Source organism: Microcaecilia unicolor, chromosome 4 (assembly GCF_901765095.1).
Source record: "Microcaecilia unicolor chromosome 4, aMicUni1.1, whole genome shotgun sequence".
In the NCBI taxonomy this organism is placed as follows: Eukaryota; Metazoa; Chordata; class Amphibia; order Gymnophiona; family Siphonopidae; genus Microcaecilia; species Microcaecilia unicolor.
The window spans coordinates 372,165,146-372,191,735 of record NC_044034.1 but is presented as its reverse complement, the minus strand read 5'-3'; the positions used below and the strand labels follow the sequence as shown (position 1 = coordinate 372,191,735).

General features: G+C 44.7%; 1 protein-coding gene across 2 annotated transcripts in view; it reads right to left on the bottom strand.

Annotated features, from left to right (window-relative positions):
- The window catches only part of POLA1 (DNA polymerase alpha 1, catalytic subunit), a 782,590-nt gene that overhangs the window by 470,901 nt on the left and 285,099 nt on the right, over positions 1-26,590 (bottom strand). For both annotated transcript variants that reach the window (XM_030202369.1, XM_030202370.1), the window contains exon 29: positions 14,569-14,774. In XM_030202369.1, the coding sequence (XP_030058229.1) occupies positions 14,569-14,774 (206 nt within the window). The remainder of the gene's footprint in view (positions 1-14,568; positions 14,775-26,590) is intronic.

Genomic DNA, 26,590 nt, shown 5'->3' with positions numbered 1-26,590 from the left:
AAACATTTTCTCCGATTTGTTTTAAATTTACTACACTGTAGTTTCATCGCATGCCCCCTAGTCCTAGTATTTTTGGAAAGCGTGAACAGACGCTTCACATCCACCTGTTCCACTCCACTCATTATTTTATATACCTCTATCATGACTCCCCCCTCAGCCGTCTCTTCTCCAAGCTGAAAAGCCCTAGCCTCCTTAGTCTTTCTTCATAGGGAAGTCGTCCCATCCCCACTACTACTACTACTACTATTTAGCATTTCTATAGCGCTACAAGGCGTACGCAGCACTGCACAAACATAGAAGAAAGACAGTCCCTGCTCAAAGAGCTTACAATCTAATAGACAAAAAATAAATAAAGTAAGCAAATCAAATCAATTAATGTGAACGGGAAGGAAGAGAGGAGGGTAGGTGGAGGCGAGTGGTTACGAGTCAAAAGCAATGTTAAAGAGGTGGGCTTTCAGTCTAGATTTAAAGGTGGCCAAGGAAGGGGCAAGACGTAGGGGCTCAGGAAGTTTATTCCAGGCGTAGGGTGCAGCGAGACAGAAGGCGCAAAGTCTGGAGTTGGCAGTAGTGGAGAAGGGAACAGATAAGAAGGATTTATCCATGGAGTGGATTGCACGGGAAGGGGCATAGGGAAGGACGAGTGTGGAGAGATACTGGGGAGCAGCAGAGTGAGTACATTTATAGGTTAGTAGAAGAAGTTTGAACAGGATGCGAAAACGGATAGGGAGCCAGTGAAGGGTCTTGAGGAGAGGGGTCATTTTAGCACGAGCGTGCCTCTTTAGTTTAAATCAAAAAGCATATAAACAACAAACAACAATAACAACAACTCCAAAGGGGAGGAGGGCGGGTTTATGAGAAGAATCAGCCTGCTGTCCTCGGAGAATACCTGCTACAGGTAAGTATCTTCGCTTTCTCCAAGGACAAGCAGGCTGCTTGTTCTCACATGTGGGGTATCCCTAGTAACCAGGATCACTCAAAACAATGAACACTGGTCAATTGGGCCTCGCAATGGCGAGGACAGAACAAAGATTGACCTGAAACCAAAATCAACTGAGAGTGCAGCCTGGAACAGAACAAAAAAGGGTCTAGGGGGGTGGAGTTGGATTCTAAACCCCAAATAGATTCTGCAGCACTGCCTGCCCAAACCAACTGTCGCATCGGGTATCCTGCTGAAGGCAATAGTGAGATCTGAATGTGTGGACTGATTACCACATTGCAGCCTTGCAAATCTTTCAATGGAGACCGACTTTAAGTGGGCCACTGACGCAGCCATGGCTCTAACATTATTTATTTATTTATTTATTTATAGCATTTATACCCCGCTCGATAGCAGGTTCATTGCGGCTTACAAGGTATGGTACAGAGTATCACAGAGATAAAACAAAGTATGGTACAACAAATCACAAAGGTAAACCAGTTATAGAGAGTAGGACAATAGGACGTGACATATGGGAGAGGATTGGAGTATGGGTGGTGCTAGTGGTGTGGATTAGGTTAATTTGGGTTGTTGGGGTAGACTTGTTTGAATAGGTAAGTTTTCAGCAGCTTTCAGAAAGGTAGATGTTCATTGGTTGTTCGGATGTGTCGAGGTATTGCGTTCCAGAGTTTGCTGCCTATAACGGAGAAGTTGGATAAGTAGTAGGTTTTGTATTTGAGGCCTTTGCAATTGGGAAGATGAATATTGAGATATGTTCGAGAAGATTTGGACCCGTTCCTGGCTGGTAGGTCGATCAAGTCGGCCATGTAGCTTGGAGATTCGCCATGGAGGATCTTGTGGATCACTGTGTGGGCTTTGAAGTTTATGCGTTATTTGATAGGGAGCCAGTGAAGTTTTTCACATAGTGGTGTTGCACTTTCAAATCGTGATTTGCCAAAAATGAGTCTGGCTGCTGTGTTTTGGGCGGTTTGGAGTTTTTTCATGATTTGGGCTTTGCAACCGATGAAGATGCTGTTACAGTAGTCGGCATGGGTGAGTACTGTGGATTGTACTAGATTGCGGAAAGTTTTCTGTGGGAGGAATGGTTTCACTCTTTTCAGTACCCACATCATGTTGAACATCTTCTTCGTCGTGGCTTTTGCATGGGTTTCCAAAGTTAGGTGGTTGTCTAATGTTACTCCTAGGATTTTTAGATTGTCAGATATTGGGATTGTAACGTCGGGGTGTTTAGGGTGGTTGGGAGCTGAGTGGCGTGTTGTGATAAAAGGATTAGGCATTGAGTTTTTTCTTTGTTTAATTTCATCTTGAAAGCGTTGGCCCAGGATGTTAGGATGGTCATGGCAGTGATAATTTTCTCCGAGATTTCTGTAAGGTTGGATTGGAAAGGGATGAATATTGTGACGTCATCAGCGTAGATGAAGGGGTTAAGGCCTGATTTGGACAGGGATTTGGCCAGAGGAATCATCATAAGGTTGAAGAGGATCGGTGATAAAGGTGAGCCTTGGGGGACTCCGCATTTTGATGACCACGTAGGCGATATAGATGATGTTGATTTGACCTGATATGATCTGGTGGTGATAAAACTTTTTATCCATTTGATGATATTTCCACCGATCCCTAATTTGTCCAGTAATTGTGAGAATATTAGAGCCTTGACATGGCCCTCTAGAGTCAGCCCAGCTTGGGCGTAAGTGAAGGAAATGCAATCTGCTAGCCAATTGGAGATTGTACGTTTTCCGATGGCGATTCTCCTCCTGTTGGGATCGAAACAAACAACTGGGCAAACGGTCTGAAGGGCTGTGTCCGCTCCACATAAAAGGCCAATGCTCTCTTGTAATCCAAGGTATGTAAACTGCTTTTGCCAGGGCAGGTACGAGGACGAGGAAAGAATGTTGGCAAGACAAGTGACTGGTTCAGATGGAACTCTGACACCACCTTAGGCAGGAACTTAGGGTGCGTGCGGAGGACTATTCTATTATGATGGAACTTGATATAAGGTGCATGCACCACCAAGACCTGAAGCTCACTGACCCTATGAGCTGAAGTAACAGCCACCAAGAAAATGACCTTCCAGGTCAAATACTTCAGATGGCAGGAATTCAGTGGCTCAAAAGGAGCTCTCATCAGCTGGGTGAAAACGACATTGAGATCCCATGACACTGGTGGAGGTTTGACAGGAGGCTTTGACAAACACAAACCTCTCATGAAGCAAACAACTAAAGGCTGTCCAGAGATAGGCTTACCTTCTACACGGTAATGATAAGCACTAATTGCACTAAGGTGAACTCTTATGGAGTAGGTTTTGAGACCAGACTCCGACAAGTGTAGAAGGTATTCAAGCAGGGTCTGTGGAGGACAAGAAAGAGGATCTAGGGCCCTGCTGTCACACCAGACGGCACACCTCCTCCATTTGAAAGAGTAACACCGCTTGGTGGAATCTTTTTGGAAGCAAGCAAGACACGAGAGACACCCTCTGAAAGACCCAAGGATGCAAATTCTAAGCCCCCAACATCCAGGCCGTGAGAGCCAGGGACTGCAGGTTGGGATGTATAAGCAACCCCTCGTTCTGAGTGATGAGGGTTGGAAAACACTCCAATCTCCACGGTTCCTTGGAGGACAACTCCAGAAGAAGAGGGAACCAAATCTGATACGGCCAGAAGGGAGCTATCAGAATCATGGTTCCGCAGTCTTGTTTGAGTTTTAGTGAAGTCTTCCCTATTAGAAGTATGGGAGGATACGCATACAGAAGGCCTGTTCCACAATGCAGGAGAAAGGCATCTGACACTAGTCTGTCGTGGACCTGAAACCTGGAATAGAACTGAGGGACCTTGTGATTGATCTGAGCTCCCAACCCAGGAGGGATGCATCCGTCGTCAGCACTTTTCGTGGCTGAGGAATTTGGAATGGACGTCCCAAGATCATATTGGATCGAATTGTCCACCACTGCAAGGAATTTCGAAAGTTGGTGGACAGTTGGATCACATCCTGTAAACTCCCCGCAGCTTGATACCACTGGGAAGCTAGGGTCCATTGAACTGATCTCATGTGTAGGCATGCCATGGGAGTCATGTGAACTGTGGAGGCCACGTGCCACAGAAGTCTCAACATCTGCTGAGCCGTGATCTGTTGAGACGCTCGAACCAAGGACACTAGGGACAGGAGGTTGTCTGCCCTCACCTCGGGAAGATAAGCATGAGCTGGCTTTGTGTTCAACAGTGCTCCAATGAATTTCAACTTTTGAACTGGGGTGAGATGGGAATCGGAATAATTGATCATGAGCCCCAGTAGTTCTAGCACCTGAATAGTCATTTGCGTGGCCTGTAGAGCACCCGCCTCCGAGGTGCTCTTCACCAGCCAATCGTCGAGATAAGGGAACACATGCACTCCCAGTCTGCGTAGCGACACTGTGACTACAGCCAGGCACTTTGTGAACATCCTGGGCGCAGATGCCAGATCAAAGGGCAGTACACAGTACTGAAAGTGCTGTGTTCCACGCCAAAATCAAAGATACCTCCTGTGAGCTGGAAGTATCGAGATCTGTGTGTAGGCATCCTTTAAGTCCAAAGAGCATAGCCAATCGTTCTCTTAAATCATGGAAAGGGGGGTGCCCACAGAAACCATCCTGAACTTTTCTCGAACCAGATATTTGTTCAGGCCCCTTAGGTCTAGGATGGGACACATCCCCCCCCCCCCCTTTTTTTGCACAAGTACCTGGAATAGAATCCCAGCACTTCTTCCCCTGGTGGAACGTGTTCGACCGCACTGGCCTTTAGAAGGGCAGAGAGTTCCTCTGCAAGTACCTGCCTGTGCCGGGAGCTGTAAGAATGAGCTCCTGGTGGACAATTTGGAGGTTTGGATTCCAGATTGAGGGTGTATCCTAACCGGACTATTTGAAGAACCCACTGGTCGGAGGTTATGAGAGGCCACCTTTGGTGAAAAAACAACAACCTCCCCCCTACCAGCAAGTCATCTGGTACAGACACTTTTACAGATGCTATGCTGAACTGGAGCCCGTCAAAAGCCCGACCCTTGCTTTTGCTGGGGAGCAGAATGGGCCTTAGACGAACGCTGTTGACGAGAACGAGCGTGCTGGGGCTGAGCCTGGGCAGGCTGCCAAGAAGCAGGAGTGTACCTAGGCCTAGAGTAGGAATAGGATGAGGAGGCTGTAGGCGCCCGGTGGGAGAGAGAATCCATAGCATCATTATGCTTCTTAATCTGATTAACGAGATCCTCTACTTTCTCTCCAAAAAGATTGTCCCCCCGCAAGGAACATCCGCCATCCTCTGCTGGACAGAATGGTCCAGGTCAGAAACACACAGCCATGAGAGTCTGTGCATCATATACCTTGAGCAGCGATCCTGGATGTCACATCAAAAGTGTCAAAAGTACCCCTGGTCAGGAACTTGCGACACACCTTCTGCTGCTTGACCACCTGGTGAATAGGTTCGGCCAGCTCCGTAGGGAGTGTCTCAACCAAGCTGGACAGTTGACTTATCAAGTTCCACAAGTGTACACTCGTGAACAGCTGATATGACTGGATCTTTGCAGCGAGCATAGTGGCCTGATATGTCTTTCTCCCAAATGAGTCGAGAGTCCTAGCTTCTCTGCCTGGGGGTGCCGAAGCATAGTCTCTAGTACTCCTAGCTCTCTTGCGAGCAGAATCCACCACCATGGAATTGTGGGGTAATTGGTACCTCATCAATCCAGGTTCACCGTGGATCTGGTATTGGGACTCAGCTTTCTTGGGAACCACAGGGCCAGACAGAGGGGCGGACCAGTTTCTCATAAGGACTTCCTTATGCAGAGGGACTGTCACAGCCTCTTTAGGTGGAGAATAATAATCCAGGACCTCGAGCATGTCAGTCTTGGGCTCATCCTCAACCTCCACAGGGAAGGGAATAGCCATAGCCATTTCCCGGACAAAGGACGAAAAAGACAGACTCTCGGGTGGAGATAGTCTTCTTTCCAGCGGAGGAGAAGGGTCAGAGGGAATCCCAAAGGACTCATCAGAAGAGAAGTACCTGGGATCTTCCTCTGATTCCTACGAGTGCTCCTGCTCAGTGTCAGACACAACCTGTGTCAAGGTACTCGGCACTTGACCTGCCTCGACGCTGAGGAACGATGTCCTCTGTGGCGATGTCGAGAAGTCGATGCCCGATCTGACTGCGCCGAAGCTCCCTCCACCGACATCGAAGGGGAGTCAACCTGGGTGGCAGCCGACGCCGATGCCGCAGGCGGCAACACAGTCGGAGACCTCACCACAGGAGAAGGGCCAGACACCGCTACAGCAAACATATTTTCGAGACATATTTGAAGATAAAGTCTAATACCAAATTAAATATATAATAAGGGAAAGGGATAGGAGAAGAGAAAAAAGATGGAAGGGAAAGAGAAGAGGAGAACAAGGGGGGGGGGGGTAAAAAAAAATATATGGAATTTTAAAATTATTTCTTTAATTTTATTAAGTTTTTATGATGGTGATTATAATCTGAGTAATTTGTACGAATATTACTAATTGGTTCTCTGGTTTTGCTGTGCTTTTCTATCAGAAATGGATTTCAAAGTGTGTTTTTATAGTATTTTAAGATTCATTTTACTGTTATATTATATTGTAAGCCGTTCTGATTTACATTTTGTAATAAGTGACGGTCTAGTAAATAAATGATAAACGATGGCACAGAGGCGCAAGCACCCCCGACACCGAAGCTGATTGTCGCAGTAAGCCTTCCAGAAGTTCTGGAAACAAGGCCCGGATACGCTCGTCGAGAGCCGCCATCGGAGAAGGCTGCAGGGCCGGTGGAACAGGCGGTGTCAGAATCCGTTGAGGCTCGGTAGCTGGTACCGAGCTGCCAAGAGACCGACGCATCGGCACCTCCTGTACTGAGGGGGAGTGGTCCTCTCGGCGTCGACACTTCTTGGGTGCCGACTCTCTCGACGCCCCGAAGCTCCTGGTACTGTGCGTCGGAGAACGATGACGATGCTTCTTAGCCTTCGCTCGACGCCCGTCACCGAGACTCCTCGGTACCGAGGAGGACATGGAATTCTTACATCTCTTCGGGGCAGGGTCCAACAAAGGTTGGTCCTGGGGGGCCTACGTAACAGGAGGCATCGAGACAGGTGGAGACCTACTCGATGCCTCACTGCTCCCAGCACAAGTTGGTCTCTCAGCAGCCATTACCTCTCTCCTCGACGTCGATGCTCTTGTCAATGTCGACGACGCCAACCTCGGTACCGTTGTTGATGTCGAAGGACCGGACTGAGCCCCAAAAAGCTTCTCGAGACGCTTGAGTCCGTTTCGTTATACGAACACACAGACTACAAGCAGCTGGACTATGGTCGGGCCCAAGGCACTGGATACACCAAGCGTGGGTATCTGTACCTGAGATGGTCCAGTTGCACCGAGTACAACGTTTGAAGCCGCTGGGTGTTTTCGATGACATAGAAGAAAAACGGCTTCGGCGAAATCAAACAACGTGATAGTGGCAAAAAAGCACAAAAAAGGGAAAAACCCGACCGTGCGGCCCAAAGGCCAGCCGTGTCGAAAAAAAAAGGAAACTTTAAAAGTGGACAAAAAGATTTAAAAACTACAGGAAAACTACTCTTTTTAAAAAATCTTTAAGAAAAAAGAAAATAAAAGAAAATAAAGCGAAAAACAGTCAAGAAGAGAAGTCTTCTTGCTGGGCCTGAAGGAGCAGAGCGAAAACACTGCCGCACCTAACCGCGGAGAAAAAAAAGAACTAAAGAGGCTCGTTCGCGCTGCCCGCGCAACGGAACTTTCCAGAAAGACTTTGATTTTTATTTTGCTTGCTAAATTTGTTTGCCGTCCTGGGCCGCCGCGGACGACAACCCACATGTGAGACAAGCAACCTGCTTGTCCTCGGAGAGAGGCTTAACAGCACCACTAGTGAGGGAGTGGTCTTGGAGACCCTGTCATTATACCACTCATTCTCTCACACAGCCAAAAAGCCTAAGACCCACTGCACAGTAGAGTCAAAAATACCTTGAAGTTTGAAAATTTGAGAATTCTTCTCTGAACACAGCAGGGATTTGTCTTATCAGCTCTGTGGAAAAGAAGAGACTGAGTGAGGTCCCACCAGCAGCAACTAGCAGGAATGGTATGTGGTAAGGCTTTTCAAAAGCTTCCAGACTAACCTGAACTGGGGAAGCTTTCTCCATGCCAGGCTCTGTCTGATGACACCACCCAAGTGTGAAGACTTGGAGAGAAAGAGGTGACACCATAAGCTGTGTTATATCTGTCTAGGCTGCCCATTTCTACATTTTGACAGTAAAGCATCCTGACATACATTTGGTTTTCTGAAACTAGATAAAGTAACTCCATGGATTGGTCATTATATTCCCAACAAAGTTTTGCACTGAAACCACACATTCATCAAAATGGCAATATAATTTTGGAATATAAAACAAAAAGTGAGGAGAGTGGATGAGGATACCAACAATTATATGTTTATTCACTTGAAAAATAAAAAGTTAAAAAATAACAAGTTAAAAAATAACAATGTACATTCTGAATACAGCTGTATGCTCAGGCAAACATTGGTGGCTTTTGAAGGCAACACTGAAGACTAGCGAAGACCAATTAAAAACTGACACTGATTTAGATGCACAGTTCTTGCAGCTTGAAATCAGATTAAAATTAACAACATAAAATTTTAACACCATTAATAAAAGTTTCCTTTGGTTATAAATAAACGAGTAAATAGAAAAATAGAGTGCCATAAATTTTCAAGGCACAGTTGACAAATCTGGTCCCCATTAAAAAAAAAAAAAAAAAAACTACAACCTGCTCTACAGTAACCATACAATTATAGTTTTTACAATACTAATCTTTTTCTGTAAGTAATTTTAAGCAATTAACACAAGGATAAAAATATTACCCATCTGTAGGTTACCAAAGAATGAAATGCAATAGCAAAGCAAAATTATACATGCGCACATGCTCCCAACGGCATCAGACTGTTCCTGGAAAAGTATCATTCTCCAAGAACAGCATGTGTGATAACAAGAGCTTTCCTCTGGCTCAGGAACCAAGCAATTTGTAATTAATGCTTTGCAAATTTTTCCAGCTCTTATTTTCATTGATGGCAAATGAAATAAAAGGCAAAACTGCGCCTGCTGGTTGATCTTCCGGAGTACATTTCCCCAGAAGTAGAATGGCCGTTATCATAGCTTCATCCTCTTTCCCTCTGACCCCGTCTCTGCCTGATGCAGAAATGGAAAAAAAATCAAGAACACCAGGGAAAGGCGGGGGGTACGGGGGGGGGGGGTGCAAAAGCAAGAGATTGAAAAAAAAATCTCTTTTCTTTAACAGCAATTATAAATTTGTAAAACTTAACAATAGAAAATAATTATGTAAAATGCAGCTGATCAGCAGTTGTAACTTCTCATTTTCAGTAAAACAGCTGCTGTATACAGAACTCCTGCAATCAGTGTGTATTTTTCAATGAAAATGATCCGCCCTTTAGAATAAAGTAAAAGCACATAAAATTGCTGCTTTTTTCCAGCTCAGGTTCCCAGCACCCTCTGTTTTGATCAGATAACCAGCTTTTCAAGTATGATCACCCTGAAGTGTTCTACAGGACTCTCCTGTACCCAGTCTGTCAAAAACTGCATCAAGGTACAATGTGCATGTATGATATGTGAAACAATTCAGTACATCTGTCTCTCTGTTAGTCAACGTAACCTACAGCAGAAAGGCTCTGATAAACTAAAACAGAAGGAAATAGCACTTGAGGAAAAGAAATATGATCTTATGACATAAAAATCTGAAAACGTACCTTTTTCCATCAGGCTTTTCTGGAACAACTATAATCTGCTATAGACTCTTAGGCTCGTGCTTTAGGACCCGCTATTTTTCTTTGCATTGGTATTTGAAATGTATTTGCATATTCTGTAACTTTAGTATCTTTAACAGATTTGTAGTTTGAAAGGTCACTATCATCTGCTGGATACTTGAGACCCAGACTGGCCATAACTACTGTATGTTCTTATCAGATTTACTTCCTTCCCATCGCAGCCTCTATTTTAACTCACAGCCTCTTTAGTTTTTGCCTGTCTTGACTAGATTGTAAGCTTCAAGGACCTGGGACTGTCCATTGCTGCTAAGTTTATTTATGTACCACATACTAAGGGGGGGAGGAACTGCCCTAACAGGGCACTGTATATCCCCCGTAAGCAAACAGTATAGCCCCTCTGTCCTCTTAAAGACATAGCAGTGTGTAGGCCAGCAATATAGGAACAGCCGCAGGAGCCTACACAGATGGATCTTGGAGCATCAAGGTAAGGTGGGGGTAAGGAGACTGGGGGAAGAGAAGGGGCCAGGAACAAGATCCTCATGCCCAGGCTGAGTTTTGGTTACAGTGTGCCCTTGCACATATTTTTCACTATGCAGATTTGGCCAGATTTTAGTAGTCTAAATAATCTGGGGATTTATACGTGAATGGTTTCTTCGGATATGCTTCAATACACTTTATGACAGAAACCTGCTATATTTCATAACCTCATTCTATCTTGATACCATGCAACTCACTTCTTGCTATTAAGGGATATGGCTATAGCAATAATAAGATTTATGCTAAAAAATTTCAAATAGTGCTCAGAAACAGGTGTTTGAGTTGAGCTATGGAGCAGCTTATTTAGTCATCCATCACAGCACTGCCCTGCCTTCCTACCAATGCTTTCTGATGGTAATTTGTCCAATATTATGCAATAATAGTACTTAGCTTTGGGGTGCTGTCCGAGTGGGATAAGCTGCACACATAGACCTGTTCAGCTCAAATGGTAATACAATTTTTCTTCCAGTTTTCAATCTTGCTAGTGAACATAAATAATGTCCAAAATCATAACGTGCCTCCACTCTTATCGCTCCCAATCATAGCGACTGTTTCTTTTTTCAACACTCTCTACATGTGGTCACATGTTTCGCCCTAAGGCGTCTTCAGGAGAACGGAACTAGAGCTTCTGGTCTGCCAGGTGAAACTTCAGCAGAGCTGGCTCAGATCAACTTAAGATTTTAGTAGTGACAAGTACTTTCCTTTGAAAATAACTCTAAGAAAACTATGAATACATATTTAGACCTATTTGACATACCAAATCTTCCGTGAAAAATTATATGAATATATTTGAATTCTCAAAAATGTACACATAGGTGCAAACCCCTCTCCAATAATATCCTTAGGAAAGGATCTGCTTGGTATGGGTAAAAGTACTATGTACTTTCACCCAAATATCGGGAAGGCTCTTTCCATAGCTAAAGTATAGAAAAGGTTTTGAGAATGCCTTCCTTACCTCTCTGCATAACACATCTATTATGTGCTGTACAAATGATTAATAATAAAACTTGCAACAGGTGCTCCTCTTAGGATCCTCTTCTACATCAGCACTACTACCCCCCTTGCAAAGGCTTCTCTTCCAGTGATTCTGCAATGCAGTCACTAGTACTCCATCAGATATCTAACTCACCGGTACCAGTGTTCAGCAACCAGTCAAATACTCTCAAAGACTGTGATCAGGCACAGGCAGCTCCTTGTGACTCTGGGCAAGTCACAACCCTCCATTGCCCCAGGTACAAATAAGTACCTGTATATAATATGTAAGCCGCATTGAGCCTGCCATGAGTGGGAAAGCGCGGGGTACAAATGTAACAAAAATAAAAAATAAAATAAAAATATTACATCACAGCTGAAAAATACGAGCCAAGTCTCTGACCTGGAGCAGAGCTGGTGCCTCTCACAAAAAGTACCAGAGCCACCTATTGGATTCACATGTGAAAACTGCCATTGTCATCATTTGGAATTTAAAGCTGAACATCAGATAAATATTCCTGCCAATGCTTTTTGTACAATATTGCTGTTAAGAATGTACCAGTGCCCCATTCAGGAGCAGATTGCTCTACTGGGCATGCTCCATTAGGCTGTTGGGGCCAGTCATGAAGTCAGTGAACCAGTAGTGTAGCCATGGAGGGCCTTGGCCACCCCCCACCCCCAATTTGGGCTCAGGCCCCCTCCAAACCTGCAGTACCTGTTAAATGGCTGACATGGATGCCAAAGCCCCACCAGAAAGAAATTCACTGCTGTGTTTTGGCTCATGGTAGCCTTCTACACAGCCCCACTTGTCACTGGTAAAATGAAGGGGGGGTGGAATTTGCATTACCATGGAGAGAGAGAAATGCATCACAAGTAAGAACCTATTTATCTTCCTCACTAGTCCCATGTGTTAATTTCCTTGTGGGGAGAGGGCTTACAGTGGATGAGGAGGGGAGAGGGCAGAATTATTTGCTTTAATCGCTTTCACACAGACCAAGACAGTAGTGCTGAGCAGACTTATACGGTCTGTGCCCTGAAAAGGACAGGTACAAATCAAGGTAGGGTATACACAAAAAGTAGCACATATGAGTTTATCTTGTTGGGCAGACTGGATGGACCGTGCAGGTCTTTTTCTGCCGTCATCTACTATGTATATATGTTACTATGTATACAAAATTCCAAAAAATAAGGAAAGATATCAAAGAACAGAAAAAGCATGCAGGAGAACATTGCATGTATAAGCTCTGTGTGCTACTAGGGAGAGTTCTGAGATGCAGGATGGAGAGGGATAAAATAGAAAGGGCATTTGCCGGATGTGTGTGTGTGGGGTGGGGGGGGAGAAAAGGGAGGGCAGATACTGGATCTGAATGGGGGGATAGGGGGAGGAGGAGGAGAAAAGGAAAGAGGGTAGATACTGGACCTGGACCAGAGGTAGAAGTGGGGAGGAGGTGCTAGAGAGAGGGGTCTTGGATTTTGAAGGGGGAATAGCAGGAATTTTGGTATTTGGGGGAAAGGCTAAGCATGAATAGGGACTAAGAGAATTGGGGGTGGGGTGATAAACTGAAAACTGGCTGGGTGAAGGGGAGGGAATGAGGAAACTAGGCAACAGGAGGAGAAGAGGAACTTTGAACTCAGCTGTTGGTTGCAAGAATAAAGCAGGGACTTGGTGGAGAGACTCATGATTGAGAGAGAAAATGGGGACAGAAGGGGAAGATGGAAAATCAACAAAGCAGATCGTTATGAAAAATGTAATTTATTAATAGATATTAAAAATTATATACAGTACAGCCCGACACAGGCCGTGTTTCGTCCAGCAGGGCTGCTTCAGGGGTTACACAATGATCCTCTACTGTCAAAATATGGTAGATTTGATGAAACCAAATGTACTGAAGACCACAGTCATGAATCTTCTAGTATATATATTGAAAAAAACAGCTCAACTGAATAAACCAGAAAAATGTGCTGACGTAAGATATGTCGGACACTCTCTTGATTCTGGTAATACTGAAAAAAAAGGGGAAGGGTTAATACTAGAAGATGGAAAGGTAGTAGACAGATGAGGGGTAGAAAAAAAAAAGTTAAATTAAGAAGGGACAAAGAAAAATGACACAAAGATGACAAAGGTAGAAAAAACTTTCTTCTCTTTGGTGTTTGGAATATGTCAGCTTTAACAGTGTATTCCACTTAACCTTTGTGTTCCACCCAGTGCAAAAGAAAATGCATTTGTGTTTGAGTTTATCCAGCTTTGCCCTGCATGCAGAATCTGGTGTCTATACTGCATGTGTGGCTGAGGTGAGGGATTCTGATGTTGTACAGTTTCTGTGTAGGGATTTCTAGCAACTGGCTTCTTCTGATTTTCCAGTAGAAGTACTAGCAATCCTAGGGCTTCATGTACTATTTTTTCTATTTATTTTTTTATTTATGGCATAAGAAGATAAGACTAGCAATACTGGGTCAGACCAATGGTCCACCTAACCCAGTATGGCTTTTACCTATTTATTGTTTGCCATCTTGAACCCAAACAGTGACCAAGCCAGGTCACAAAGTCCATCTCAATAACAGACTACAGAATTTTCCTCCAGGAACCTGCCCAAGCCGTTTTTAAACCTAGATACGCTAACCTCCGTTACCACATCCCACACTATAGAAAACAAATTCAGGTTCAATGTGGCCAACAATGAACATTTGCAAAAAGTACAATACAATTAGTATTAGCACACGTACTAATAATACAATACTCAACTTCACTACTATTGAATAACAAGAACAGGGTTCCAAGCATACCCAAGAGCTAACAATTACAAATGTGAATAAGGGATTTACTAAATAAAAATACTTTCAACAGCTTACAAAAGAGGTAATCAGTAACGTTATCTTAATGGATTAAGGCAGAAAATTCCATATCTTTGTACCTTGATAGGTAAAGCCTGTATTTTGAATAGATTTATAATAAAGCTTTTTTCAACTTGAGTAATGAAGGATGAGATAGTCCCTAGATGTAAAGAAAGCATTTATAGTTCTTTTTCATATGAGGGTTTGAAGGGCTGTTTGCTGTTTCAGTTCTGGGTGTTAGTCATGGTTTTGTAGGGCAAATTCTACAGATGTGCAGGATTTATTTGTTTTGTTGTTTAACAAGAGGAAAAAGGCTGATATACATTGAGGGGTTGGAGGATCTCAATAACATTTGGGCTGGTTTGAAACAAAAATTCCCAAGGCAGACATTTTCCTGTAATCCTCCCCGGCCCCGTTGCTTAACAGAATCATACATCACTCAAGAGAAAGGTAGGTGTAAGCTGAAGAGAAACTCACTTCCCAGTGCTCTTGGCAAGGTCACACCAGTCTCTTCTGACTATGTCCAGGCCTTTCAGCTCCTGCTTGGTGACATACTGTCCATCCCCTGTTGGCTCTACTGTCAGTGCAGCATATTTCTTCTTCTTTAGCAGCAGAAGGGACTTAAAAACCCCATCAATATCAATTTCCAGTAGTTTATACAGTTTGTTTACCTCATTTTTAACCTGCAAAAATCAAATGCATCACTTAGCCATACATAATTAATGCTTAAAGACAAATTAGCTTCTGACAACAACTCAACACAAAAAGCGAATGCTACATACCTGTAGAACGTATTCTCCGAGGACAGCAGGCTGATTGTTCTCACTGATGGGTGACGTCCACGGCAGCCCCTCCAATCGGAATCTTCACTAGCAAAGTCCTTTACTAGTCCTCGCGCGCCCGCGCGCACCGCGCATGCGCGGCCGTCTTCCCGCCCGAAACCGGCTCGAGCCGGCCAGTCTCATATGTAGCAAGACAAAGACAAGGGAAGACACAACTCCAAAGGGGAGGTGGGCGGGTTTGTGAGAACAATCAGCCTGCTGTCCTCGGAGAATACCTTCTACAGGTATGTAGCATTCGCTTTCTCCGAGGACAAGCAGGCTGCTTGTTCTCACTGATGGGGTATCCCTAGCCCCCAGGCTCACTCAAAACAACAACCATGGTCAATTGGGCCTCGCAACGGCGAGGACATAACTGAGATTGACCTAAAAAATTTACCAACTAACTGAGAGTGCAGCCTGGAACAGAACAAACAGGGCCCTCGGGGGGTGGAGTTGGATCCTAAAGCCCAAACAGGTTCTGAAGAACTGACTGCCCGAACCGACTGTCGCGTCGGGTATCCTGCTGCAGGCAGTAATGAGATGTGAATGTGTGGACAGATGACCACGTCGCAGCTTTGCAAATTTCTTCAATAGAGGCTGACTTCAAGTGGGCTACCGACGCAGCCATGGCTCTAACATTATGAGCCGTGACATGACCCTCAAGAGCCAGCCCGCCTGGGCGTAAGTGAAGGAAATGCAATCTGCTAGCCAATTGGATATGGTGCGTTTCCCCACAGCCACTCCCCTCCTATTGGGATCAAAAGAAACAAACAATTGGGCGGACTGTCTGTTGGGCTGTGTCCGCTCCAGATAGAAGGCCAATGCTCTCTTGCAGTCCAATGTGTGCAGCTGACTGCAGGGCTCCTGCCTCGGATGTGTTCTTCACCAGCCAATCGTCGAGATATGGGAACACGTGCACCCCTAGCCTGCGGAGTGCCGCTGCTACCACAGCTAGGCACTTTGTGAACACCCTGGGCGCAGAGGCGAGCCCAAAGGGTAGCACACAGTACTGGAAGTGGCGTGTGCCCAACTGAAATCGCAGATACTGTCTGTGAGCTGGCAGTATCGGGAAGTGTGTGTAGGCATCCTTCAAGTCCAGAGAGCATAGCCAATCGTTTTGCTGAATCATGGGGAGAAGGGTGCCCAGGGAAAGCATCCTGAACTTTTCTTTTACGAGATATTTGTTCAGGGCCCTTATTTGCAGAACCCACTGATCGGAGGTTATGAGAGGCCACCTTTGGTGAAAAGCTTTCAACCTCCCCCCGACCGGCAGGTCGCCCGGCACTGACACTTGGATGTCGGCTATGCTCTGCTGGAGCCAGTCAAAAGCTCGCCCCTTGCTTTTGCTGGGGAGCCGCGGGGCCTTGCTGAGGCGCACGCTGCTGACGAGAGCGAGCGCGCTGGGGCTTAGCCTGGGCCGCAGGCTGTCGGGAAGGAGGATTGTACCTACGCTTACCAGAAGCATAGGGACCAGTCTTCCTTCCCCCGAAAAATCTTCTACCTGTAGAGGTAGAGGCTGAAGGCTGCCGGCGGGAGAACTTGTCGAATGCGGTGTCCCGCTGGTGGAGAGACTCTACCACCTGCTCGACTTTTTCTCCAAAAATGTTGTCCGCACGGCAAGGCGAGTCCGCAATCCGCTGCTGGAGTCTATTCTCCAGGTCGGCGGCACGCAGCCATGAGAGCCTGCGCATCACCACACCTTGAGCAGCGGCCCTGGACGCAACATCAAAAGTGTCATAAACTCCTCTGGCCAGGAATTTTCTGCACGCCTTCAGCTGCCTGACCACCTCCTGAAAAGGTTTGGCTTGCTCAGGGGGAAGAGCATCAACCAAGCCCGCCAACTGCCGCACATTGTTCCGCATGTGTATGCTCGTGTAGAGCTGGTAAGACTGGATTTTGGCCACGAGCATAGAAGAATGGTAGGCCTTCCTCCCAAAGGAGTCTAAGGTTCTAGGGTCTTTGCCCGGGGGCACCGAAGCATGCTCCCTAGAACTCTTAGCCTTCTTTAGGGCCAAATCCACAACTCCAGAGTCATGAGGCAACTGAGTGCGCATCAGCTCTGGGTCCCCATGGATCCGGTACTGGGACTCAATCTTCTTGGGAATGTGGGGATTACTTAGTGGCTTGGTCCAGTTCGCAAGCAATGTCTTTTTCAGGACATGGTGCAAGGGAACAGTGGACGCTTCCTTAGGTGGAGAAGGATAGTCCAGGAGCTCAAACATTTCAGCCCTGGGCTCGTCCTCCACAACCACCGGGAAGGGGATGGCCGTAGACATCTCCCGGACAAAGGAAGCGAAAGACAGACTCTCAGGAGGAGAAAGCTGTCTTTCCGGAGAGGGAGTGGGATCAGAAGGAAGACCCTCAGACTCCTCGTCAGAGAAATATCTGGGGTCCTCTTCTTCCTCCCACGAGGCCTCACCCTCGGTGTCAGACACAAGTTCACGAACCTGTGTCTGCAACCTCGCCCTGCTCGACTCGGTGGAACCCCGTCCACGGTGGGGGCGTCGAGAGGTAGACTCCCTCGCCCGCATCGGCGAAGCTCCCTCCACCGACGTAGTCGGGGAGCCTTCCTGGGAGGTGGCCGCGGTCGGCACCGCACGCGGTACCGACGTCGGGGACCTCAACCTGGGCGATGGGCCAGCCGGCGCCACGCTCGACGGTACCGGAGGCGCAAGCACCGCCGGTACCGGAGGGGTAGGGCGCAACAGCTCTCCCAGAATCTCTGGGAGAACGGCCCGGAGGCTCTCGTTTAGAGCGGCTGCAGAGAAAGGCTGAGAGGCCGATGCAGGCGTCGACGTCAGAACCTGTTCCGGGCGAGGAGGCTGTTCCGGGCTGTCCAGAGTGGAGCGCATCGACACCTCCTGAACAGAGGGTGAGCGGTCCTCTCGGTGCCGATGCCTGCTGGGTGCCGAATCCCTCGGCGACCCAGAGCTCTCGGTGCCGACATGGGGAGGAGACCGGTGTCGATGCTTCTTCGACTTCTTCCGAAGCATGTCACCGGAGCTCCCCGGCACTGACGAGGAGGACGTAGAATCCATCCGTCGCTTCCTCGGGGCCGAGACCGAAGAAGGTCGATCCCGGGGGGGCTGTACCGCAGGAGCCCTCAGGGTAGGAGGAGACCCACCCGAAGGCTCACCGCCACCAGCAGGGGAATGGACAGCCCTCACCTGCACTCCTGACGATGCACCTCCGTCCGACGACATCAGCAGACGAAGTCTCGGTACCACCGACGTCGATACAGTCGCCCGATGCCTCGGCGCCGATGCAGAGGTACGATGCCTCGATGCAGTCGATGGAGCGGCAGCCAAGGAAGATGGTCCGGACGCTGACGACGTCGATGCACTCGATGCCTCCGGTGCCGATGCCGACGAAGAGCCCGAGAACAAAACGTTCCACTGGGCCAATCTCGCTACCTGAGTCCGCCTTTGTAACAGGGAACACAGACTGCAGTTCTGAGGGCGGTGCTGGGCCCCTAGACACTGAAGACATGCAGAGTGCCTATCAGTGAGCGAGATTACCCGGGCGCACTGGGTGCACTTCTTGAAGCTGCTGGAAGGCTTCGATGTCATGGGCGGAAAAATCACGCCGGCGAAATCAAAAGCCGAAATGGCGAAAATTGAAGCACCAAAATTTAGAGGGAGAAAATCTCGACCGAGGCCAAAAGAGGCCTACCCCGACAACGAAAGAAAACTTACGGGGCAAAAACTTGAGAAATACGGGAAGGGCAGAAACCCCAAAAGGGTCTTCCGGAACACTTCCGGAGCGCTTCCCGAACTTTTTTAATGAAAATAGGACAAAAACACGTCGAAAAGGACGCGCGAGGTCGACTCTCTGGGGCACGAACGGCGTAACACGACCGTACCGAGTGCGGACGAAAGAAGACTGGCCGGCTCGAGCCGGTTTCGGGCGGGAAGACGGCTGCGCATGCGCGGTGCGCATGGGCGCGCGAGGACTAGCAAAGGCCTTTGCTAGTAAACTTTTCCGATGGAGGGGGCTGCCGAGGACGTCAACCCATCAGTGAGAACAAGCAGCCTGCTTGTCCTCGGAGAAGAGGGAATACACACTTCATCCATGCCACTGATATTTTATAGAAAATGGAATCTTTACAGAATATTTTACGATTTTTTTTCCCAAAGGTGAAATTATTCTTACCCGTTGATTTTCCTTTCCTTGATTTCTGCTAGACCAGTTAACACCAGTGGGTTGTAGCTCCCTGATGGAGGCAAATAAATTTGAATATTCCAGTGACATCACTGTTAAACCACTTAGGTCTAGGCAGTATATAAATACTGAAAATAAAGAGTGGTGCCGCCTGGAACAATTCAGGATGCCCATGCTAAAGCCAAAATCTTTAATGAAACAACCTAAACAATTAATGAAGAAAAAGAAAACACCAGAGAGAGGAACCAGGGATCCATTAATGGGATTTCTGCAAGATATGTAATTTCTTGTACACAACTACACAACCAGAATTATGAGTTATAACCTGCATATTCAAGCAACAGTGTTGCTAAACCAATGCACACCAGTGGCATGTACCCAAGCATTATCCCTCAGGGTAGAAGCAAGACAAGGACCCCTCCACAATCATCCAACCAAAGGTATTACTGGCTTGACCAACAACATCAATCCTGTAGTGTTTCACAAAGGCATGCCGTAACGACCATGTTGCCACTTTGTAGATGTCTACCATGGAGATAACTCTAGTCTCTGCCCAATAGACCACCTAAAACCTTACTGAATGTAACCAGGGCGTTTCCAAAACTGGTTCGCAATTTAGAATGTACAGTGACTCAACTGCCAATTTAATCCAACAAGCAATGGTGGCCTTGGTTGCCGCCTTCCCCTGGTCAGACTACCAATAAAGACAAAGATGACTTCATCTTCAAAAACCGATAGTGATCTCTTACTTCAGCAGTGCTCTGCACACATCCAATTCATGGAGATCAGCTCCCTCCACATCTGATCCCACTTCCAAAAGGCTGGAACCATGCCAGATTGATACCACTTAAAGGACGAAACCCCCTTTGATAAGAATAAAGGAACTGTTTGTATTGAAGCTGAATCTCCAAAAAGTTCAAGGAGGAATCCTGATGCAAAATGGAAGGGAAATGGGACTTGATATACCGCCTTTCCGAGGTTTTTTTGCAACTACATTCAAAGCGGTTTACATATATTCAGGTACTTATTTTGTACAAAAGAGCCTATAGCTCCGGGATCCACTAGGCTGAAGAAACTGACAAAAGAAACACCGCCTTCAAAGAGAGGCCCCACACCATCAGTCTCTTTAAAGGTTTGAAGGGAGGATTCATAATGAGAGGATGGTTGTCAGAAATAGTTAACAGGAGGCCTAGGCTGGATAAACCAGAACTAAAACACAAAGATGAAGACCACCAGTATGATTATAAAATTCTTTTGTTGAAGAGAAGATTGGACAATCCTCTCAAACTAAACTGAGGTCCCATTGTGGGACCATCAGGCACATCAGGTAACAAATGTACTTAGTCCCTTGAAGAAACTGCACCATGTCTGGCTAAGACCATAGCTATACATTGTCCACTTTGTCTCGGAAACACATCAAGTCTGCACCTTGCACCCTCATGAAATTGAGGGCAAAACCTCTTTCTAATACTTCTTGCAAAAAGAATAGAAAGCTCTGCAAAACATATTTCACTGTGCGGTGAAACCATGGCCTACATACCAGAACTCAGAGTGGCCAGACTTGTACATAAGTCAAGGAGGTTAAAGATCTAGCCTTGAACAGATAAGGCTTCAATGGCTCCTCTCAAAGGCCAAGCACTAAGCCAGAAAAGACCTGGTCCTAGAAGGATGCCTGGACCATGACGTAGGAAGCCCAATCCTCTGGAAAGGCAAAGGGGACAATCCCCTAGAAACTTGATCATATTCATACACCAGAGCCACTGCAGCCTACCCAGATCCACCAGGAATATCAGAAAAGGCTGTTTTGCAATCCTAAGGGGTCATCTGCATGATCAGCGGCCATGGCAGCAACATGAAAAGTAGCTCCTGGTAGGGCCAAGGTTGAATCAACATGTCAAGTCCTACAACCCACTTGGCAATTTGTGTTGTCACCCTGAGGTTGCATAAAGTCCACCTCAGCAATCTACTAACACTTAGAATGCCTCTGGGGATAGTATAACTTCCCCAGGTTTGAACCAAATGATGGAACTCCTTACCACCCAAAATAAGAAATATACAGGAATATACTAGATTCCACAAAATCCTGAAATCGTTCCTATTCAAACAAACCCTCACAAAAAACAACCATATCTCAAACAATTAATTATTACCTGAATTGGTCATTACTCTTATTTACCATTAACCTTCTCTCTGCCTCATGTACAATTTTCTCATTCATAATAGATTTTCTAAATGTTAAACATCCATAGCTATCCCAGTATGTTTATGATACTGTATTGTAAAATTAGATTCTTACAACAAATTACTTATTTATTATTTTTTGTTATGTATCCTATACTGTTTATTGTAAGCCACATTGAACTCAAACTTATTTGGGATAATGTGGGATATAAATGTCACAAATATATCTATATCTATATATATAGCAACTCAGAATGCCAGCCATATTTTGTCCATCCTGACAATATATACTACAGAGAGGGCCAGAGGAGAGATTCCATCCGAATGCGGAGCTTGACATTGCCCAAAGCTGAACCTTTCTTTACGACAGCGATATCACAGGAATATTCAAATTTCTCTGCCTCCATCATCCGCTACCAGTGGGGGTGGGGTCACAACCCGATGTGGACTGGTCTAGCAGGATAATTAAGATTCTTTTAAATCTTGGAACCAATATCAAATACCTACTTTAATTCAATGCTTTTAAAATGTTCCTTTTGTGAGATATTTGGGATTTTCCAAGTTTAAGTCTACCATTAAATGGCTCAAAGATAAGTTTGGTACTTCTACTGGGTTAAAATAAAAAAAAAAAATGAATTATTCACAATTGCATTTCTTTCTATGTTATAAAATCAAATACAATAAAAGTAAGAGAAAACATTACAAATAATAATAAATTCGTATTCCAAACACAAACGTACATTTATCACCACAACTTTATTATCTCTTGAGAAATCACAGTTCAAAGAGGATAGAACTGCTGCTGAAGTAATATAATACTCAAACATGGATTAGAAAGAGGCTAAAATGTCTTAAGATAATGCCTGTAGGTTGAGGACTATTTACCAGGAAGACAATAGACTGCTTTTTTAAATAAATAGAAAAAGAAAGGGGTGTGTGTATGTATTATATATATATTTTTTTTCTTGATTTTGTAAACCACTTACGACTTGTGGTTTTAGCGGTATACAAGTGTGATGTGATAATAATAATATATAATTTGTTTGTCATAACCAAGAGAGTGCCCAAGTCCATAATCTTGCACTTAAGGAGTTCTTCCCAGGGGAGAGCAGCTTTTTCTATAAAACAAGGAACACACAGAGAAAAGAAAATCCCGGGCTGCAAAATGACTGCAGGGGAGCATAGCAATCAGTTGCTTAGGACCTCAGCCCATAGGCATGACTATGGTGAGAGGAGCCATGGAGAAACCAAGCCCCCATGAGCACAAAAGCAGTATATAATGGTTCCCAGTAGCACCAGAGATGTGGAGCTCCTGCCTAGCTCTGAAAGGCTGGAGGATCCCACTCCTATTGACATAGGAGACCTGGAGAACCAAGTCAGGATTGGAAACTGAAGACATGAACTGTACAATTTACAAACTGAGCCTGAACCTCAAGGTATGGAGCTGTGATGGAAACTGAAAAGAAACCTTATGTAAACTTACTTATTTCTTCTAGTATTGACCCATGCGTATGGGGGACAGTGAGTATTTTCTACAGTTAAACTATAAGAACATATGAATAGCCATACTGGGTCAGACCAATGGTCCATCTAGCCCAGTATCCTCCTTCCAATAGTGGCCAAATCCAGGTCACAAGTACCTGTCAGAAACCCAATTAGTAACACCATTCCATGCTACCAATCCCAGGGCAAGTAGTGGCTTCCCCTATGTCCATCTCAATAACAGACTATGGACTTTTCCTCCCGCAACTTGTCCAAACCTTTTTTAAACCCAGATATTCTAAGCGCCAGCAACAAGTTCCAAAGCTTAACCATTGTTTGAGTGAAAAATATTTCCTCCTACTTGTTTTGAAAGTATTTCCATGTAATTTCTTTGAGTATCCCTGATTTCTGTACTTTTTGAAAAAGAGTGAAAAATTCACCTTTACCCAATCTACAGCATTCAGGATTTTGTAGCCCTTAATCGAATGCCCCCCTCAGCTGCCTCCTTTCCAAGCTGAACAGACCTAACCTCTTTAGTCTTTCCTCATATGGGAAGAGTTCCATCCCCTTTATCATTTTGGTTGCTCTTCTTTGAAGCTTTTGTAATTCTGCTATAAAATATACCAGAGTCTAAGGGTTAGCAGCCATTCTTCATGTCATGTTAGTCTACAACCCAGGATAAGGTACCACTGATAGGACTCCAACCTGCAGCCCCTGAATGACAAGGCAACTGTTCTAACCTCTACAGGGTGGGGCTGTCAGGAGTCTCTTGGAGTTCTTATCAATGAGTTTTGAACTATAAAGAAAGTGAGTATAAAGACTGGGTAGTTGGACATTATGTGACAAGGACTGAGAAAGACTTTGTTTCAAGCACCTGAAAGAGAACTGCTTAACATTTTTCACCTGCTAGCTTGAAGCCAGAGAGCAGGGAAATCAGGCTCTGTCCCCTAAGCCCTTGATTTGCATATTTGAGACTTGCTGAATCTGTACTTTTGGGTTGTGATTTTGAGACCCTGGACTCCTAAAGACTTCAAACTGGAACAAAACCTTAATTCTGGACTTATCCATTAATGAAAGGTGATTTGTTGCTTGATTTTGAACTCATTCTTACTGCACCCTAAATGTCCTAGTAAAGGAGAATATGGACCTCTGCAAGGACCATATGGATTTTTCTGGGTTTTCCTTTGAGTGACATCCTTTCCTGACTGATGCGTATATATATACACACACACACACAGTTAGATTTGGTCCAAAATGATTTCAATCTGTGTCTCAAAACCTTTTAAAAGCAAAAGTAGAGTTTTAGAAGAACTCAGAATAGGCTAGATCCAATGACATCCTCCTGCAGTATTAAGAAAACATTACAGTTCAACTTTATTTAATCTACCACAAATTACAATGGATTCTTCTGAAGGATGTCCTTTGAGAGACATTTTGAGGTAATTTTATAGCAGATCAACTAAATTAAGAGGGTAAGAAGGCATATAAGCACCCCTATACAAATATAAGGGGTAAATCTACAGAAACTGCAGCTACATTGAAGTCATGAAAAATTACACCAGTTCTGGAGCTGGTGTATTTTATAAAGAACACATACTTTGTGACTCTGCCTGTATTATGTAAAAACAATAAAGAGAAAGGGAATGGGATTTGATAGACCACCTTTCTGTGGTTACGAAGTGGTTTGTATACTAAATATTTATTTTGTGCCTGGGTCAATGGAGAGTTAAGCAACTTGCCCCGAGTCACAAGGAGCTGCCGTGGGAATCGAACCCAGTTCCCCTGGATCTCAAGCCACTGCACTAACCGTTAGGCCACACCTCCACTTCACATTGTTTTGTCTCAGTGCATACTTTTACATGTTTTAACTCCTGGGGTAATTTTTACACACATACTATATTTCATTAAAAAACAAAACAGAACTTTCTAAATTACCCTTATTTCAAGGTTAAGCATAGATTAAAACATCAAATAGATTTAGCATCTTCAAAAATGGAGGCACAGGGGAACAGAAGACTGGACACTGAAGTCTGGCAAATTGCTACAGGATAATATTAATTAAACATCCACCCAATGAAAGTGAACTACAGCTGTGCTCCTAAACCTCAGACAATTACATGAATGTCATCTATTTTTATTTTATTTACTTATTTATGACATTTATATCCCACATTATCCCAAACAAGTTTAGGATATATGTGGCTCACGCCTGAACAGAACATTTGATAATCACTCCCAGTTACACAGAAAATATAGGAGGCGTATTTTCAAAGCGCTTAGACTTACAAAGTTCCGTAACAACTTTTGGAACTTAAGTCTAAGTACTTTGAAAATGAGCCCCATAGATTCAAATCCAAATATCAATAGTACAGTTAAATTATGAGAAAAAATATTGTAATGAACAGGGGTAGAATACAACACAGTCATGATTAATTACAAACTGCAGATTAGATATTGGATCGTTGGCTGCCATCAGTGATAAACGACCTAACCAATAATACTAGCGACTGAGTTAGGGTTCTGAAGACTGAGCTTGGAAAGTATGGTTTCAGCCTTTAGGATTTATGATTTCCAGGGAATCTAATCTGGCAAAGAATAAAAAAAAATCACCATCAAAAGCCCTGAGCAGCAAATACAAAACTATTATATCTCTTATTAAAGGGTGGGGAAGGGCATGGAAGCACACAAGGCTAATGAGTCTGCTTTCGTTCTAACCAGATGCTGAGTGCAGGGATTTGCGGCAGGGATGGCAGAGAGCTTGGATATCATTATGCCTCAGAATACTATGCAGTTGATAGATCAGGACAGGTGCAGGAGAACTAAATTCCAGTCTACTAATCCACATTAAGCAAACATGATAATTCACATTTTAATACCCAAACAATTTCACAGCACATACTGACCAATTGTGAAGAAAGAACAATGCTTCACTGCTGACTGAAATGGTCATGCAGGGTTATTTCCTTAATTATTTGATTCAATAGACACATCATGAACAAAAGAAAATCTTAAAATCTGGCTAGAAAATTCGCTATCATTCAAAGATATTGCCCAGTTCTCGGCTACCATTCTTTCTTCTGTGAAAATTAGAGTTTGAATGAAAACCTCAGCAAATCATAACAAGTTACAGCAAACCATTTGATATTTTCCTACGCACCAGTTCTCTTGGTCACTTGGGAGGCCTATAAACATTAAGATTTCTTATCCTGATTTCAAATGACACTATCAAGCTGCTACACTGTGAGTTAGTGAGGTAACAGCGGCATCTGGATTTAAAAAAGGTTTGGACAAGCTCCTGAAGAAAAAGTCCATAGTTTATTACTGACACAGACATGGGGGAAGCCACTGCTTACCCTGGGACTGGTAGCATGGAATGTTGCTGCTCTTTGAGATTCTGGAATCTTGTCTTTAGTGTTCCAGAATCTTGCTGTTCTTTAGGGTTCTACATGGAATGTTGCCACACTTTGAAATTCTGCATGGAATCTTGTTATTCGTTAGAATTCTAGAATATTTATTTATTTGGAGTTCTACATTGAATGTTGCTACTAACTGGGTTTCTGCCAGGTACATGTGACCTGGATTGGCCAATGTTGGAAGCAGGATACTGGGCTAGATGGACCATTACTCTGACCCAGTATGGCTATTCTTATGTTCTTATGAACTGTGAACAGTTTCCAAAAAAAAGGATTACCTTGAAATGAGATGTACAGTGAACTCCAACAGTAATTGATGCCATACAATGCAATAGTTTTCACAAGAATGATCCTAACTCTAGGACATTCGTTTCAATTCAAAGTATTAAGCAGGTCAGTTTAGAAGCCCTGTGTGGCATCCATACATATAAATAACAAAAT